General features: G+C 33.7%; 1 protein-coding gene across 1 annotated transcript; it reads right to left on the reverse strand.

The window, feature by feature from the left end:
- Positions 1-902: 902 nt before the first annotated feature.
- Positions 903-7,248, reverse strand: LOC144450099 (homeobox protein Hox-A7-like). Its single transcript, XM_078140667.1, has 2 exons — positions 6,762-7,248; positions 903-1,252 (listed from the first exon to the last, which is right to left on the reverse strand). The coding sequence occupies exons 1-2, from the start codon at positions 7,246-7,248 to the stop codon at positions 903-905; spliced, it is 837 nt and encodes a 278-aa protein (XP_077996793.1).
- Positions 7,249-18,557: the final 11,309 nt, after the last annotated feature.

Genomic DNA, 18,557 nt, shown 5'->3' on the forward strand with positions numbered 1-18,557 from the left:
TTATCTCGATCGGCCAAAAATCGAAAATCAAGTGTATGTTTTTTTTTAATAAAGTCACCATAATTTTAGAAAACATATGCATTGTGTGCTTTACGTCACTGTCAGCGGCAAATGTTACATGTTGTACTTGTATTTTGCCGAATATAACAGCAAATATTCAATAAACTCTCCTCTCTATAAAGATATACTTTTTTGAAACTTAGAAATGTTTTCTGATTTTTTTTTCAGACACCTTGCGAATATGGCTTTCTCAAACAAACGCTACTAACTTTGTGACACGTCGCATTGAACGGCGCGTTTCCGTGTAGCAAGTAAATACATGCATCTCTCTGTACAGATGCGATTTTTCAAAAGGTAAACTTTCGATACGAACTCTACATTATCGGCAAAATTTGAATCACTACAAAACCATATTCTTCATTTTTTCTAAAATTACTACATATTTCTTAATTATCACAATGTCAAATTTTAAAATTAAACTCGCTTATAGACGAATCAACTCTTACTGGGTGAATATACCTTGTATCGAAACTTTACGCTTCAATATTCTTTCGTCACCTAGGTTACAATTTTTTCAGAAATTCTGCAATTAAGTGGATGGAAATTATTTACATCAACCATTTAGCAACATTCGTTATCTTCTACAACAGCGATATTAAGTACGAGTGGGGAATTAAAAAGATTTCTGTCGTTCTAATGATAAAGTCCGTCTCACATATTTTGCCGACATTACTAAATGGGTTAATAACACCCTAAAAATATTGCTAAAAATTGTTCAAATAAAGCTATATTGTTACGAGGTACGCGGGTTTTCTTGTTGAAAAATTTTCATATTTTTTTGGCAAAGTTATAGCTGAAATACTAATTCTGACCAAAATGTCTACTTCTTGCAAATAGTACTGCTAGTTCATCGACGCTACATCATCAATGTCGACATCGGCGTTCTCATCATCGAAACAATCGTCAGAATCTTCTTCGTTGTTGTTGCTGTCCAGTTCTTGTTTTGTGACACGACTACCATCGCGCGATCGTTTCTTGCTGTCTTTTTTACTTTCCTTCTTTTGTTTCATTCGACGATTTTGGAACCATATTTTAACTTGCCGTTCTGTTAGTCCAACCATCTGAGCAATTTCAATCCGTCGTTTCCTTGTCAAGTACTGGTTGAAATGGAATTCTTTTTCAAGTTCAAGTGTCTGGAAACGGGTATATGTTTGTCGTCCACGCCGTTTATCCGTCCCAACAATCTGTGTACCTGAAAATATACGATAATGGAAATAATGTTGAACAAAATTTGTAACATAAATGTTTTTGGCAATACAATTTTGTGATTTTTCAACACAATTTTGATAAAGATTAATATATCTGGATTATTTCTCTGTTTTCGGTCTAAAATAGTAAAGAAAAATATATAAAAATGAGAGAAAAACAACAATTTCTAGTAAACTGATCAGGTCACGGCAAGAATGAAGAATTGTACAGATCGACTAAAAGTACGCCAACTTACAGAAATCGCAAATGTTGCAAGATAAACAATTTTAGATAACCAATCCTTGTAATATGATTATTTTAAAAGTTATATTTTTATTATAACTTGAATATAGTGTAATTATTGATAATATTTATCAAAATCGAAGCCTCTTATAATATGGATGTGTTCGAAGTCGTGTGTTCGATCGATCGTTTCATAATCACGCCCGACAGAGTTGTGTATGACGTTACCGTTGCTCGGGTTTTCAAGGTCCCGTGAAAAATTACGGCCACAACACTGCACCGTCACGAAGTACTGTCGATCGTTATTAAATAAATACCCGATTGTTTACGATTATGTCTGTTTTTTTATACAAATACAACCACTTTTAACCGTGACCTGTGTTGTGCATATATTCTATAGATTTCCTAGGTCATTTCGGATGAATGCAACCACTACAAACATGGTAAGTGTGTTCCGACCTGCGGTGTTTTGAATAAAAGGTGGTTGTTTATTTCTCAGCGAATTTAGACTTGTCATGGCGTGTGTTGCGTCGAAAATTTGTACAGCGTAACTTTTATCATATGTACATTTGCATACTATTAACAAAAATTGTGCATATCAAAAAAGGAAATATTTTACTGCTTATAAAGTTATGAACGTTCAACGTATACAGCTAACTTGAATATCAAGCTATTAACGTAGTTCTACCCTACCCTACCCTACCCTACCCTACACCCACCTCCCTGCCGCAACTCGTCTGCTGTTCACTTTAACTTAATCAAAGGAACACTAAGCAATATAATTATGTAATTTCATATATATATATATATATATATATATATATATATATATATATATATATATATATATATATATATATATTGACACGTCTATCTTTTTAACGCGAGAGTGTAATCTAACTAGATATATTGCCTACGTGTATGTATCCGAATTAATTCACATATCAGAACATATTGTTTCATATAAATTTTTAGAAATATACGTAGCTTATTGTAATAACGTTATGTTTTTAAGGTATGTTGTTAAAAGAGAAGGTGTATTAACTGTTACGCTATCTGCGAAGTTAATGTAGGCATGCCAAAGTTGATGTCGTGCCGAACATCTCTGCACAGTCATTCGTTGACCGTTGTATATTTTTTGCGCCTGATATTTCTATACCTATGTGTACAAGCCGTGTTTTGTAACTCTTCATTAGTTGTTAACTAAGCATGTGTAATAAAACTGTAGAAGTAACAACAGCATGTCTGACCACTTTGAACAGACACAGACAGAGACAATAGCGACTAGGAGGTACTAGCATTTCCATTACAAGAGTGTCGGCAATTCTTCCATTTTAAGTTGAATTCACTATCAGCGCTACTTTGCAGGACAGTTCATCGAATTCAGTAGGCCATTTTTTATTGTCTCCTATATTTTAACACTGAGGTGTTTTCACCGAAATGACCACACACAGTTCTCTAGTCTTGGATATGTGAATCCAAAATGAATTGAATCCAAAATGAACAGCGGATCCGGCAAAAAGTGAAGACGGGCGACAACATTTGTTCGGGACGTTTTTCTTTGCAGTTGTGCGCCGTTGAACAACAAGTATGCTGTGATATACATGAATACATACACATACAGGCCGTCCAGTGTCTATGATTCGTAGGACTTTTACAAGCTGTTTGAAAAAAAAAACATCACAGACTACAAAAAAAATGTCCTCCGGGTATTTTTACTGTAAAAGCAAACTAATCAAGTTCATCAAGACAGCGTGAAGGACCTGACTCCAAAATAAACGTCGTAAGCAGCAAATAGTTTTGGTGGTCGACAATTTTGTTAGGGGTGTTTGACTTGTAAATATATAGTACTGAAATAATATGTTGTAGACAATAAAATGTTCATCAAATCTACATAAATAGATTCCAAAAATGAGCGTCACAGATGGTAAAAAGTTATCAGGAACAACAAATCTTGTGGTCAAGTTCTTCTGAGAATGTGTGTTACTGACGGTATTAAATAATGGAATGAAATTTTCTCAAAATGAATGTCATTGTGATACGACGGTATGTCGGATGAGTTTGTCCGGAGTGATTCGTTCAGAAAATGTGTTACTGAAAAAATGTTGTTATATTTAATGATGAATAAGTTCCCCCTAAATTGGCTCTAAAATGAATGTCGTAGGCTTCAAAAATTACGGCGGACGACAAATGTTGTTTAAGGTGTTTCCTCCAAAGCGTATTACTGGGGAAAAAATGTTGCATATGTACTTCATGGTAACTAAAATGTCCATAAATTGATTCCAAAATGAATGTCACAGGTGGCAAAGATTTATGGCAGACGACAACTTTTGTTTGAGGTGTTACTGAAAATAAATGTTGCATATGTGTTTGATTGTAAATAAAATGTATCTAAATTGGTTCCAAAATATATGTCATGAGTGTCAAAAATGTATGGTAGACGACAACTTTGTTTGAGGTGATACTGAAAATAAATGTTGCATATGTATTTGATGGTAAATAAAATGTCCCTAAATTGGTTCCAAAATGAATGTCATAAGTGCCAACAATTTATGGCGGGTGACAAATTTTGTTTTCATTTCCTGGCAATATGTTACCATAGATATCTGTTTGTTGAATCGTCAGAATCCAAAATCAATACTTGAGATAGTAATAATTGACAGCAGACGAAAAATTGTGGTCAAACTTATGTTCTTTCAGCGTTTCTGAAAACTAGAACTATGAACTGTTTAATGTGATCATAATAATAAATATTGGCATTACATTTTATTTTGGCAGACAATTTAACAGGTTATAATTTTTATTTTGTTTACATAATTTATAGTGAATACCTTCTATATCCATATTTAATTTTGGTTACAATGTTTTTGACTTTTCATTTACAAAATGGTAGAATAATCCACAAAAAAATGTTATAGAAGATCCCAAATGACATTCAATTTAAAAATCATGTGCATTTCTGACTATACTTTAGCAACATTCTTTAAAAGTTCATAAATATCACGATCTATACTCGGATTTGTGTTCGACATTGTGGCGGAAACAATCAAATGTGTATTATACACTTATAAGAAGAACAAAATCTATATTTTTTTTATCTAAAGTGATCTCTAAATTTCCTAAAAATTATGTAAATACGAATATGCTGTCCATTTTTAGTTTGTTTTGGATGTGTCTTTTATTTCTTGTGGCGGAAACAGTCAAATATGTAGTACACACTTATAGGAAGAATACAATCTATATTTTTTAAAATCTAAAATGGCCTCTAAATTTCCTAAAAAGTATGTAATATCCTATCCATTTTTAGTTTGTTTCTTCGAAGAAAATCACTAATTTCATTTGTGTGAAGCGTTTAGTAAGGCAGGTCTTACATGATGTTTGTTTTGTCAAAAGTTCATAGAAGCAATGGAATTTATGATTTTCCTTTTGGTGGTTTAGGGGTGACCTGCTGAACTACTAACAAACGTTTGTTTATCAATCATTTCAGTTATAAAATGATTTCTTGTATCCATATGGTCTCTTCAAATTTGGAAGCTATTTCGTTTATATTGACTGATTTTTTGAAAATAAAATTTCTTATATATCTTAAATCCACAAATTATCAGTCGCGGTTACGTCATCAATATCAGCAGACGACAGTTTGTTTCATTTCTTGGGCTAAAGTGCATATGTACATGTATGTGCTTGTGTATATATGTGTTGTAGCCGACTGTCTTAGACCAGTTTCAAAACTTAGCCCAGATTTTTTCTTAAAGTTAAAATATATGTTTACAGGAGTCGGACTAGATTAGTGGGTAGTCCACCTAATCGCCATTTTTTAATCCTCCTTTTCAATTTAGCTTTTTTACTTCATATATATAATTTTTATTTTGTTCTTTTTCAGGAAATAAATGAATATTCTTTATTATAACATGTAGAGCTGACATTTACGCAAACAAACTTGAAAAACAAGAATAACATTTATTTTCAAAAAAATAGAACAAAACGAAGATTTCCAATTCTGGTTATAAGGATAAAAAGCTCGTGTGTGTCGTCAGAGTGATCTGGACGGATTTCATACCAATAGGTTACGTCAGAAAAACATGTTAAGTAAGCTTATCTCCGTCGTGTTGGCTGATCAATGGCGGGACAACCATGTATGGTGTCGCACTACTCGTGTAATATTGCTGCACGCTGTGCACCATGTCATGTATGGCTTTGATTTTGCTGTAGGCTTCTCTCGTGGGAGGGGAGAGGGAATCCCGATTTAATGTTTTGTTACTATTAATACTTGGTTGTTAAATTTTGTCGTAAAAAGGCACGGGTTGCATTTAACGACTATCTAATTTCCCTACTGAGACTCTAAACGTAAAACATATAACTATCACAACAAGCGAAATGTTGTCTTTATAGAATTAATATTTTACAAAATAGTTACTCCTAAATAATAAAAAAGACAAACACATCTTCAAAAAAAAACTTACTTTATATATAAAACAATACCAGACATAAACATGTCACAAAATTTTGGTCGCAGACGATAAAATTTGGAAGATAAAAATTATCGTCTGCCAGTTAAGGTGTTTCCCGCGTTCATCATAAGCTGCATTTAATTTACTATCCTCTCATAAAATCAACGATGTCTAGACATAAATAATAACAGGCAGTTGGAATTTACCTGAGTTATTACTGTTTACTTTTTCTATGACTATCACCTCCATTTCATTTTCTATCTTATCTTGTCGTCAAAGTGTTCGATTTCCATTAATTTTACTACCTCGGTTGTATTTATCATATCCTGGGTCTCACCCGATGAACAATAATTTACTCTAATAATTTTATATCAGTCAAGCGTATAAAAAATGTTAGTTGCGGTTGTCGCCAAAAACATAGCCACAAAACTAAAATTTTAAACAAATTAATTTCAAGTATCAGATTATTTGCGAAAAAAAAAACCTACATATGTCTGCTACAACTGATTTTGTTTAGGGCGACACGTCCTTTGTTTATAATTTTTTTTGACTTTTTGTATACGAATAAATCCGTTTTTACACAAAAGTAGTTATTACCTATATCACCGAAAATCGACCCAAATTATCATGAATAATTAATTTTAGAGCAATCGCGATTTTATCTTAAAAATATTTTGGTTATTTACAAATTTTGAGCTTGAGAAAGTGTTGAACGAGAACACACTAGTAAGTTGGCCTCATACAAACTTGGGTGTAGTTTTGACGAATTTGGGATGTTAGTCTCAAAATAGATTATTTTAGATATATGTGTACCCTTACCTGGGACTTTCATCCAACTATATACAGGCATTTTAATGTCATTTGGTGGAGTTTCGCTACTCAGTCCTTCTCTGGGGAGCTCGTCACGGGAGGGCGCGAGACATACTTTCCTAAAATGGTTGTTCGAAACTGCAGTCGTCAACGCCGAATGGAAATGGTCGGCCAGCATGTCGTAATTTCTAGCGTCCCAAGTATTACCAGTAGAGGAATAAATCCCATTGTAGTTACTCATATCACCGAAGCCCATAGAATAATTAAAACTCTGGCCGAAACCATGTTGTGGGTATGATGCTGCCACGGCGTTAGGTTGATAGGGCAGTTGTACTGCACCGTAAGAACCATGTTGTCCATGGCTCGGTCGCTTCACGCTGAAGAATCCGTTGTTGTTTTTCTGTTTGCTTGGCTGTGCTGGTTCGAACCCACTAGGATACCACGAATCACCAGGCTGGTATTTAGAAATCAAAGAATTAACGAAGTAGGAAGTCATTGGCGGATGATTTAGGGCCGTTTCGGTCGCTTTTATGGTACTCGCCTGAAAAGTTTTTACGATTTCACAGTGCTCGTAAAGCCGCCCTGAACTTTTGTCATGTGATAGCGGCTTTCCTTTGAAGTCATGCCGACCAATCGAATTCCTTTTTAGATACTTCTCAATTGTAAACAGCCAATAGAATAGATTGTTGTATCATTTTATAGTACTGACCCGACGTAGTAACTATACTAATAATGGCCGCTTATATATGTTTACGTACAGATGGCCAACGAGTACACGTTCCATTTTAAGAGTACAAATCATATTACTCCCCTGATCACACTAACATTTTTACGCTTATAAATTTACTGAACTGACGATAATTTTTCTGACCTCAATATCTCAATTCTACTCCAACTTATCTGTGTCGAAGTTCCTTTGAATTGTATGTGTTAGGTTAAAATTTTGACCTTGAAGCAAAAAAGTGTGCCCTTTTTTATGGTCCCAATACTTATAGAGTGATCGAGTTAAATACTTTGGAATTCGAAGTACGACCTTAGGCGGGATATGAGACAGTTTAAACGCAAGATATACTGTTTTATGGTCGTTCCCTAGTCAAAGAGGTATTAACACTAAGAAAGAAGAATTTCACACTAGGGTACCATACGATTTTGAAAAAAAAGTCGGCACTGAATGAAGTTTACGACTTTATTGTAATTTTGTTGTCGTCTGACGGGGTTTAGTCGTCAGGTTGGGACTTCAAGTGGAGCGAAACTTTTTTTGTCGCGTGGGGCCAGAAATGTACAAATCGCGCCTTGGAATAATTGAGTTGACTACATCTGACCCAGATTGTGGAGATAAAGGGTAGGCAGCCAAAACACTTTTATTTTGTTAAATTTTCTTGTAGTCTGCGTCTGTACTTCCCGCCAAAACTTCTTTTGATTTGGTTTGCTTTGTACAGGTATACATCAACACTAAGTTGTTTAGCATGAAGCCAGAAAAAAATAACGAAATAATGAAAAATTGTCTTGTTTTGTCGTATTTGTCTAGTTGAAAAAAATCTAGTGTTACTGACAGAATATTGGAAACGCATGAAAGATACGCCAAGCGGCGCGTTTGATAAATCCATGATATTAGGTTCAAGTACGTAGTCGTCTCGTTGTGTGGTGAGTTAGTGTGGGGTCTTCCACACTGTGCATAAATAAAGGTTGCATCTCTCAGTGTGGTTTCAGCCACAACGCCATTTCTTTTGTTTACACCGTGTATACCATTGTTTTATAGTGTTTTGTATTTGCACAATAGAAAAATCAAAATAGATTTTGAAAAATGTTCCCTGTCTGCACTGTTGAGAGACACTAGCAATAAAACAAGGACAAAACGTGCTTCACACATTTCACACCGGCAATGTACTGTGAACAAATATTCACCATAAAAAATATCAAACATCCTCGCTTTCCTAAAATACTGCAACACATTTACAAATGTAGGTAATACACTTTTAGACCAAATGTTAAAAATTACATAATACTAATTTATCTGAAATTGCTGTTATGAAACTTAATAATTTCTTGGAATGTTCTCACATTCTTCTGCGCCTTAAAAACTTTTTGGCGTATTCCAACAATACCGGAATAAGAGAAAAGGTGTTTTTTGATCTTATAAAAGAAAATCGTGATAAAATGTGCTGTGATAATACGTAATCAAAATTCTTACATAGATTATACAGTTTCATCGTTTTTGCAATTGTTGGTGTGTTTCAGGAAAGTTTTAGACTAGAATAGGAGAAAAGTTGTCTCTTGATGCTACCTTGACAACAATATGTACAAAAGTGATAATATTTACATATTGTCCACTTTTTAAGGAATAGTCCGAAAATCTAATTTTCTATAATTTTGGTGGTGTAATTCAACAAACTTTTAGACTAGAACGACAGAAAAGGTGTTTGTTAACCTAATTCTGTAAACAGATTTGTTAAAAAGTGGTCACACATCGTCTACTTTAATATTCAAGTCTCAGCGCTAGATAGTTTCACAAATTTTGTTTTCCAAACTTTTTGGCGTATTCCAGCAAAATTCTAGACTAGAATGAGAGAAAATTCTCCTTAACCCAATTCTGTAAGAAAAAATAAGAACATGACCTCGTTTGTCTGTTCTTAGTCTTCATTTATTTCTCAGCTGAAGCCGTTTCACATATAGTCTGGCAAAAAGGTGTTAAGTTAATGTAATTAGTTATTGACAGGCAGTGCCCTAAATTCAGGTCATGACTAGAACACAACAAACAATCACTCTTACCTACTAACGTTTAATACATGTTTCGCCTACCTAAACTATATCGTCACATCACCCAAATGACAATAGTGGAAGTTTGAACACTTTGTGTACAATTTCACGGTGTAGACTAGTCGTCTGCTTGTCTGGCCTCTATTTTGAAGTGCCGCCATATTTGCATACATGTATTTGAGGTCACTACAGAATTAGCCACTTAACGAGGTGTTGTAAAATGCTATGACATTTTATTACAAGGTAAACATGCTAAATTCAATTTTCCTTTTTGTAAGATCACGTGACAAAATACAAAATAAATACAATGAAGTAAAATACCCGACACCATGTTTTCTTTCACAATAACACATTTCCTTGGCAACATATCCACTCACTGTTGAACAAGTGCTTCTTAAAATGAAATTATAAGCATTTTCGGTAAGTTTTATCAGAACCTAAATACCATAACTTGCATTATGTCTAGGCGTTTGAAACATGATTCTTTTTAAACTGTGAAGGCCAAATAAAAAAAATGTTGCCTATAACACACATCTCGGCCTATTTTGTTTTCTGACTTCAACTTGTTGAGCTTGGAATATTTCGTCTCAGCTTCATTTCTACCAAAAACACATGAAGCTTGAAATTCTGCAATATATGTTGAGATTATCATTTTTTTCATTTTGATGCAACTATCCTATAATTATGATAATGCATTTTTATTTCAAACCAAAATGAATATATAGTAATAATTACTAAGAAAAATTAAGGTTTTTTTTTCTGGAAGTGTTGCGGTAAGGAAATTCTCTGTAATCAGTGCATTTATAACAGCCGAATATCACACAAATTCGAAACTTTGTCAGAAATACTCCTGCAAAAATTGCAGACGACACTGATCTGTCTACCACAGTATTTCCCGCCACATTCATAGATATGATTCTGTATTGTTGCAATCGTTACATAACAGTTTTGTTTTGTCTAGGCTGATGACGTAAGCTTCGTGACCTTTACAGGTCATCGAAACAATCGTAACATGTGTTATCTTATTGTCAAATCTCAGACTAAAATTGTATCATGAACTTCATGTAGGACATTAGATAAATAACGTTTTATAGGATAGTTTTTAGACAAAAAGTAAAGAAATTGAACCGCTACTTTTGAGATTCTGCAGTCTGCTGTTTTTCATAATCGATAATCCAAAGTCACAAAGATGTTTTCTAAATAATTTTTTGGGATTGTTGTATTTACTTATTTATTTGTTTGTTTGTTTTTGTTAAATCGTGTTTGTTTGTGTGTGTGTGTGTGTGTCTGTCTGTCTGTCTGTCTGTCTGTCTGTCTATCTGTATGTATGTATGTATGTATGTATGTATGTTTGTTTGTTTGTTTGTTTGTTTGTTTGTTTATTTATTTGCTTGCTTGTTTGGTAGGACTTCAGTGGTCTTAAGGCAAATGCCAAGCTTTAATTTGAAGCGTCAGAAAGAATGCCCAAAAAATTTGTTCCCACATCATCAACTTCAGAATAAAAAACATTTTAGTATTCTTAATATTGGTACATTTGTTGAAGGCGTGTTTCCTTTAACTAAAATCTTAATTCTGATCCAAAATGTTACAGTGTTTTGTCAAAAAATAACAAATAAAACACGAGTTTCTTATTTTGACCGAGATGTGTCTGAAGATGTTGACGACACAAAATGCCCGCCTGAGAATATTGTGAAGTCTAAAACTGTCGCTAATTTGACGTCGACTCATCGTTTGTAGTCAGACATTGTGCTTAATGGATATGGACGGTAAACTGTCTTCTTTCGTGTTAGTTTATCAAACACATACATTTCTTTCGGCAACTTCAAGAGAAATTCTAGAGGAATGGGATACTGTACTTGTGATTAAATGAGACGGGTCATGGTACGTTAAAGGTCAAAGGTCAAACTATACTTTTATTTTCTGTGTTTGTCTTCTCCACTGTTGAATTTGTTTTGTTAAATTTCTATTTAATCGGTAACTGAGTTTGATCTCTGACGATCCTTGTTCCGGACCAGTGCTTTCTCAGAACACAATTTCCTAAACAGTTTTGATATCTACTCTCCTCAGACGATTGTCGTCTGCTCATTTCTTGCTAAATCCCAAACATGGTGATTGGTTTAAACTTTGACTAGTTGAGGTCAGATTGAAGTTCCAGTGATTTATGTGAAAAATTATAGGAAAGACCCTACGTATACAATACAGGGATCATACAGAGCAAATACACTGGTATAAACACACGCAAAATAAAATAAAATGGACGCAGACGACATTTCATTCCCGCCAAAAATTTTGTTTATTTGTCAAAAGGTTGCCAATTTTAAATTTACCAAAATAACTATCCATAAGCACCATAAAATGACCCCTTATCATCAAATACTTTCATGTTTCTCTACCGGGTGGCTTTTCTAACATCATTGCTGACTTCACATACGGTCCTTGAAATTGATGTCGTACTCTACAGCGCTCTATACAGATCTTTGAGAGAGAGAGAGAGAGAGAGAGAGAGAGAGAGAGAGAGAGAGAGAGAGAGAGAGAGAGAGAGAGAGAGAGAGAGAGAGAGAGGACATAGAGACAGAGAGAGACACAGACAGACACAGACAGACAGACAGACAGACAGACAGACAGACAGACAGACAGACAGACAGACAGACAGACAGACAGACAGACAGACACTAAGTTAACTTAAAGTCAGACAGGCACAGAAAAGCGGACAGACAGACAGACAGACAAACATACATACATACATACATACATACATACATACATACATACATACATACATACATACAGGCAGATATGCATACAGATTGACACATACATACATACATACATACATACATACATACATACATACATACATACATACATACATACATACAATACATACATACATACATACATACATACATACATACATACATACATATGGATACTTATTTGACTGCAAGCATTAAATAAGAAAATAATTTTACATGGATTGACATTATCTACAGCGTACACTATACCCATACATTTCCAGTTTGTCTGTGGATTTGTGGATTTGTCGTCAAACGGTTAAACAATATGGCGGTGGTGTTTTGATATTTTTACTCCATGTACTATTGTAGCCAGATCACTTTCTTTTTCAAATGTGTTCCAATGATTTCTATAAATGTATACAAGATAAAATATAATGGTACCGTTTACTTGATTCGTTATGGATATCACCTATTGTATTTTCTGTGTAACCCACACTAGAAATTTGCAATCATTTGTAGTATGTGTCTCTTTTCTCCCGCCAAAACAATGTTACGTGAACCTTTTTCTATTTTTCTACTTTTTTTGACAACATAATAGCCTTTTTTTATGTTTATTTATATACCGAAGGTTGATTTTTTAACATGATGATGGTATTACATAATTCCTGTCACCGTGAATTATACAACGGTGACACTATCGCAATAATTCTAGTTTTCGTTTCAAAAATGAAATTTCATGAATAATATCACAACTTTAATCTAATATTTTCAAATCAATCCATATTTATGGACTAATTTTATGATTCGGTTCCAAAATGAACTTGATATGATAAAATAATACTCATTTTTGTGCGAAAATATAGCTTTTGGAGGGAAAATGTATTTGACGATACAAGCTTAAACTGTTGTTAAACATGTCATTCTTATTTGCTCCAATGATCATAACCTATATAAAACATTTAAAACCACTGTCTTCTTAAATAGAATATATTTTTTGTTTCCTTGACAACGAATCCCCGCCAAATTAATCACATTATCAACATTCATAGTATGATTGATTCTTTTTATACATTCACATCAGAATAACGGCGTGACTAACAGTTGGTCCGTTTTTGGATTACGCCCCTGTCTGAAAATTTAGGTACAAGCCCACCCCAACCCTCTCCCCATCCGAACTATACACCGTTATTAATTACACATGTTTACTTTTTTGTTACCAGTCGGAGATGACACAGTCACGTGGAAAGTGTTGTTTTCGTTGATATACATACATTGTATAATTTCAAAAGGATTTATTTCATTATCGTATTAAGATCATTTTGTTATATAAGTCAGGATTAAAGCATTCAGATCACGATCTCTTACCAGGTCCCTAATTATACAGCTGGGTTGACGGTTGACTGAGGCACAGTCGTGGCACAGATCATATCACAACCCATCCCTTCCCTTCCCGAGCCCTCCATATACTGTATTTATTTATTTATTTATCTATCTATCTATCTATCTATCTATCTATCTATCTATCTATCTATCTATCTATCTATCTATCTATCTATCTATCTATCTATCTATCTATCTATCTATCTATCTATCTATCTATCTATCTATCTATCTGTCTGTCTGTCTGTCTGTCTGTCTGTCTGTCTGTCTGTCTGTCTGTCTGTATGTCTGTCTGTCTGTCTGTCTGTCTGTTGTCTGTCTGTCTGTCTGTCTGTCTGTCTGTCTGTCTGTCTGTCTGTCTGTCTGTCTACCTACCTACCCATCTATCTATCTATCTATATATCTATATATCTATCTATCTATCTTGCAAAACAATTCTTATGTTAGTAATGCAATAATAGTCAATATACAGAGATAGACATATTGATTCATATATCAGCTCACGCTACTACTGACACATGTTTTTTGGCGGGAAAATACATTGTACCTGGTTTTGTAGAGTTGTCTTTTTTTGGATAGAAATGTCAAGTTCATCGTTACTAAATACTTTGTGAGGAGATTAACAGAGATTTTTTGTAAATTTAAATCTAATTTAACATCGTTGTCCTGGCAACGTCAATATGCAGGTGTCGTAGTGCAACATTTTGCATTATCAAGGTTGTCTGGTCTTAAATAACAAAAATTGAAAATCTATCACAAAATCGTAGTCGATAGAAAAGCTAATCTTTCTAGCTAAACATTTTGTTCACGTACACAGTCTGATTGTTGTGTTGTATAATAAAAATAAATAGTGTACGTTGCTAGTGGGACAAACGTTTTAATATATGTACAGGGGCCATGCTAGTGGGACAAACGTGTTTGTTTTGTGTTTTTTTTGTTGTTTTTTTAAATTTTGGGCCGTTCTTTTGTATTTCTGTACGTTAAAGGGACACAGGCCGAGTTTATAATCTAATGACTCGATCAAATAAAACATTAACGCAAAATCATATTTGAACTATATTGTTGCGATGCATGTCTTCATTGTCATTGAAATCGTATTCTGACGTCATAAGACCTAACAAAATTGTGTGGTTTCGATTACACTCAATTTTACAATAAGTGGGGTAGGTAGATTTTTTTTTCATCCTTATACTAATCGATATTGTTTTCAAATGAGAGTGTCTAGTTAAGGTAGTTATGTTTTCCGTTGTTTTCCAAATGGTCTCTGTGTTATTGGTTTCTTCCCATCAGATGTACAGCTATTACAGATTGGAAGAACAGTTTATGTTGTCTTTTTTAAGTTGATGTGACTTTCTCGCGAGACTTCACAATTTTCGTGATTTTATTATTTTTTTGTCGAATATGTAAAAGAAAGTTTAGAGTCGGCAGTGAAAAACTATGGGGTTGGGTAACCGGAAACCAACCATTTTTTAGGCCTAAGCAAATTTGATAGCATACTAGCGCTGTCCTCAACATTTTAGTATACGCATAATAAATTACGTCATCAATATGTTTATGTAAATTATTCCTAAATGCCAGGTTTTAGCTCTGCCAATAGCAAGTGATGCTGAAATATACTTCAGTGAACAGAATACAACAGGTACATGTTAATCTACAGCAAACAATTACGCCCTCGAAAAAAATGTATATTATCGGCTTGTGACCCTTCAACTTTGCAACAAAGGTATAGAAGGTGGAAAGGTCAAGGGAGGGATGAGGGATGACGGGTCGTCTGGACAGAATTTGAAACAAATTCAAGCACGTGAAAATTTTTCAAACTGAGTAAAGTGAATCTATATTTATGGCTTCAATATGTAGTTAGCAATACTATATTGGCGCGAAATGAGAAGTGAATTACGTATGTCACGCGATGTTGACAAAAATATAACTCCATATGAGGGCTGCACATAATCCGTCAACAAAATGTGTTTATGGTTTGTCATGTGACACACGACAAACTATAACAATTTATATTTCTAGTGAGCAGAAATATTCACCAAATTTGAGAGAAAATTTTACATTTGACGACCAAAAGTGTTCATCAGCGAGGCAAATTTGACACACGACAAATTATAATAATTTGTATTTCTAGTGAGCAGAAATATTCACCAGATTGGTGAGAAACTTTTACATTTTTGACGACCAAAAGTGTTCATCGGCGAGTCAAATCATATTGAAATAAAATTACCAAGATTATAACACATAGCAGTTCATTTCGATTTTTCGTTTCTCATCATAATACTTAGTATACACATTTCTGGTATGGAATTTTTTAACACAATTTTATCATTTTAAAGGATCACAAACTGAGTTTGTACAGTTTTTTTTTTATATAAATTAAAAAGACAAAATAAATACCCACTCCTCATCCATATGGCCACATACCTTTAAAAATGGTTGTTGGTAAGTAGTTTACTCCAGTCAATAGATTATAAACTCAGCTTTTGTCATTTTAAGTTTGTAATATTTTGACGCAAATATTTAAACAGTTTAGGCTAAATGTCATATCATATTTAAGTCAGTTGAAATAACCGCCTCAGTTACAAAATACCAGCTATTCTGATAGAATCTAATTTTAAGGATAGAACTCTACTAGTAGCAAACGATGTCCCACATGGCATTACTAAAAATAACTTTGTATATTACAACCGTGACTCTACAGCTGATTGGTTATTTGAGGATGATAATATGATGCAGACGACACACAATGAAATCAATAAATGACACATTTTTAAAAACAGATGAATATTTTTTCAGTCATTTAAACATTTTTGTTAAGCTATAAATCATAGCAGTGTATAAGTGTTACATCCGGGTTAAATAGTCAAGCTCTCCGGTCTAGTTAGTGATGGCTGTTCTATTTTATAGAACCTAGTTACGTAAACAAACAAAATTTTACTTTTTGAAAAAAATTATAACCATTTTGATAATACAACCAAGGGTATTAAACCCATTAATGAAATTATACCAAAATAAAATATTTTAAATCTGTTTGTAGCAGGGTATAGTTTTAAATCAGACGAACTACAGTTTGATAAATTGAACTTGTTGAAGACCTTCCACAGAAATTTGAAATACATTTATGGCACTTTACCTGAATTTGATTATATATACATTTGATTTCACTTTCTCAGGGAGGTCTCTCGTGAAAGACCAAAACCCCGAATGAATATTTGTATTCACTCAATTTAGTTCCTGTGACTTGCCTTTTTACCAAACTAATTTAAAATGAATGCACTTTTTCGACGGTGCCGTAAAAAAGGCCGTGTTTTGCGACACTGAAAATGTTGAGGTAGAGTTTATATTTCCATGTGTATCTTGAATGCACTGCAAATTTCTCCTATCTTTAAACTATAACCACGTGCAAGTTTCAACCAATGGAAATGTACGTTTAATAGTTTGTAATTTCATATCTATTTTTGGTGGGATAGTTTACAATAACATTAAAGACAACAAAAACAAATGCAAATGTAACAAAATGCAGACAGCTATGAAAAGTGCCTCTGTGTTATCTTTATTATGTCTATCTCATTATGAAACAGCGACCAGTCTCACTGATCTTGATACATTGTTTAATATTTGCATAAAACATGCTACAAAATTGTTTAGTTCCGGTTACCCGACCCCACCTAGTTTTTCACGCCGACCCTAAACCTTTTTTTTACGTTTACGAAAAAAATTGATAAAATGACGAAAATTGTGAAGTCTCGCGAGAAATAGTGGATGCGGAGACTGAGATCAACTAAAAATACAATATAAAACTGTTCTTCCAATCTGTAATGGCTATACATCTGATGAGAAGAAACCAATAACACAGAGACCGTATGGAAAACAACCGAAAACATAACTACCTGAACTAGACACTCACATATGAAAAAAATAAATATAAAATCTATATTATTCTAATATTGAGCGTAATCAGAACAACACATTTTTTTATTAGGCCTAAAGGAGAAAAAAATAGCGATACACATGGTTTGATTTACACTGAATAATCTTTCATGACGAATTGTTGTGTCTTTAAGTCTCAGTGAATATTTTTCTTCCGAACACCGCTTTTTGGTTTTATGAATGTTGGATGAAAAAATTAAACAAAATGGTGACAGGCACTACAAATCAGCAGAGCTATTTGCACAAATATAAAACAAAAAACATACATTTGGTGTGATTTTTGAAATGTCCACAATGTCAAGGTCGATATTTCGTTTTGTCAATGTCAAATATTGCATCAAATTTATTGACAAGGACAAGCAAGGTATTTCTCACTATTACGAACGACTGCAGCACCAGCAACGTCCTATCGCAGAGAGTAAACAAAACTCAACCATCAAACATCTCCGGAGGTCTGTCGTCAAAACGGGTCTTCGCGCGTTATTCAATGTGTCGCTATATCTTTGTTTTAGTAAAATCCATTGCTAAACGCAATTTTCGTAATCTTTACTTTGAAGGTTTATTTTAACTTTCACGTATAGTTCAGTGTACATGTAACCAGTCAACATGGTATGACCCATAATTTAATGGTCGTAAAATGTAAAAATTAGTTTTTTAAAATCTTGACACTGTCAAAAAAACTGCATATTCCGTCAATTTAAAATGAAATTGTCTAGATATTGTAGAACAATGGACACGGTGAAAGTTCGACTAAAGGATCACAGACAGTTCATTGACATGCATGGTACAAATGTAGTGTCGTCAAAATTTTTGTTGTCCTAACCTTTTAGGCGGGAAAGTAAGAATAGTGCAAGAGACCTGCAGAATTAATATGATCAAAAAATAAACGAAAATAGAAAAATACAAACACGGCTACGATCGATAACTACCGTTAAAATTAGAAATCCTGTCCTATACATGTGAATGCCATCTGATTCTAAAAACTAAACATTTTAGTGAT

Source organism: Glandiceps talaboti, chromosome 19, assembly GCF_964340395.1.
Source record: "Glandiceps talaboti chromosome 19, keGlaTala1.1, whole genome shotgun sequence".
Lineage (NCBI taxonomy): Eukaryota > Metazoa > Hemichordata > Enteropneusta > Spengelidae > Glandiceps > Glandiceps talaboti.

Bases quoted from the DNA above. Each gene is read 5' to 3' on its own strand.
- LOC144450099 (XM_078140667.1), bottom strand. From the start codon at position 7,248: ATGACTTCCTACTTCGTTAATTCTTTGATTTCTAAATACCAGCCTGGT. The intron at 1,253-6,761 runs GTAAGGGTACAC...GTATATTTTCAG, and splicing joins TAGTTGGATGAAAGTCCCAG to GTACACAGATTGTTGGGACG.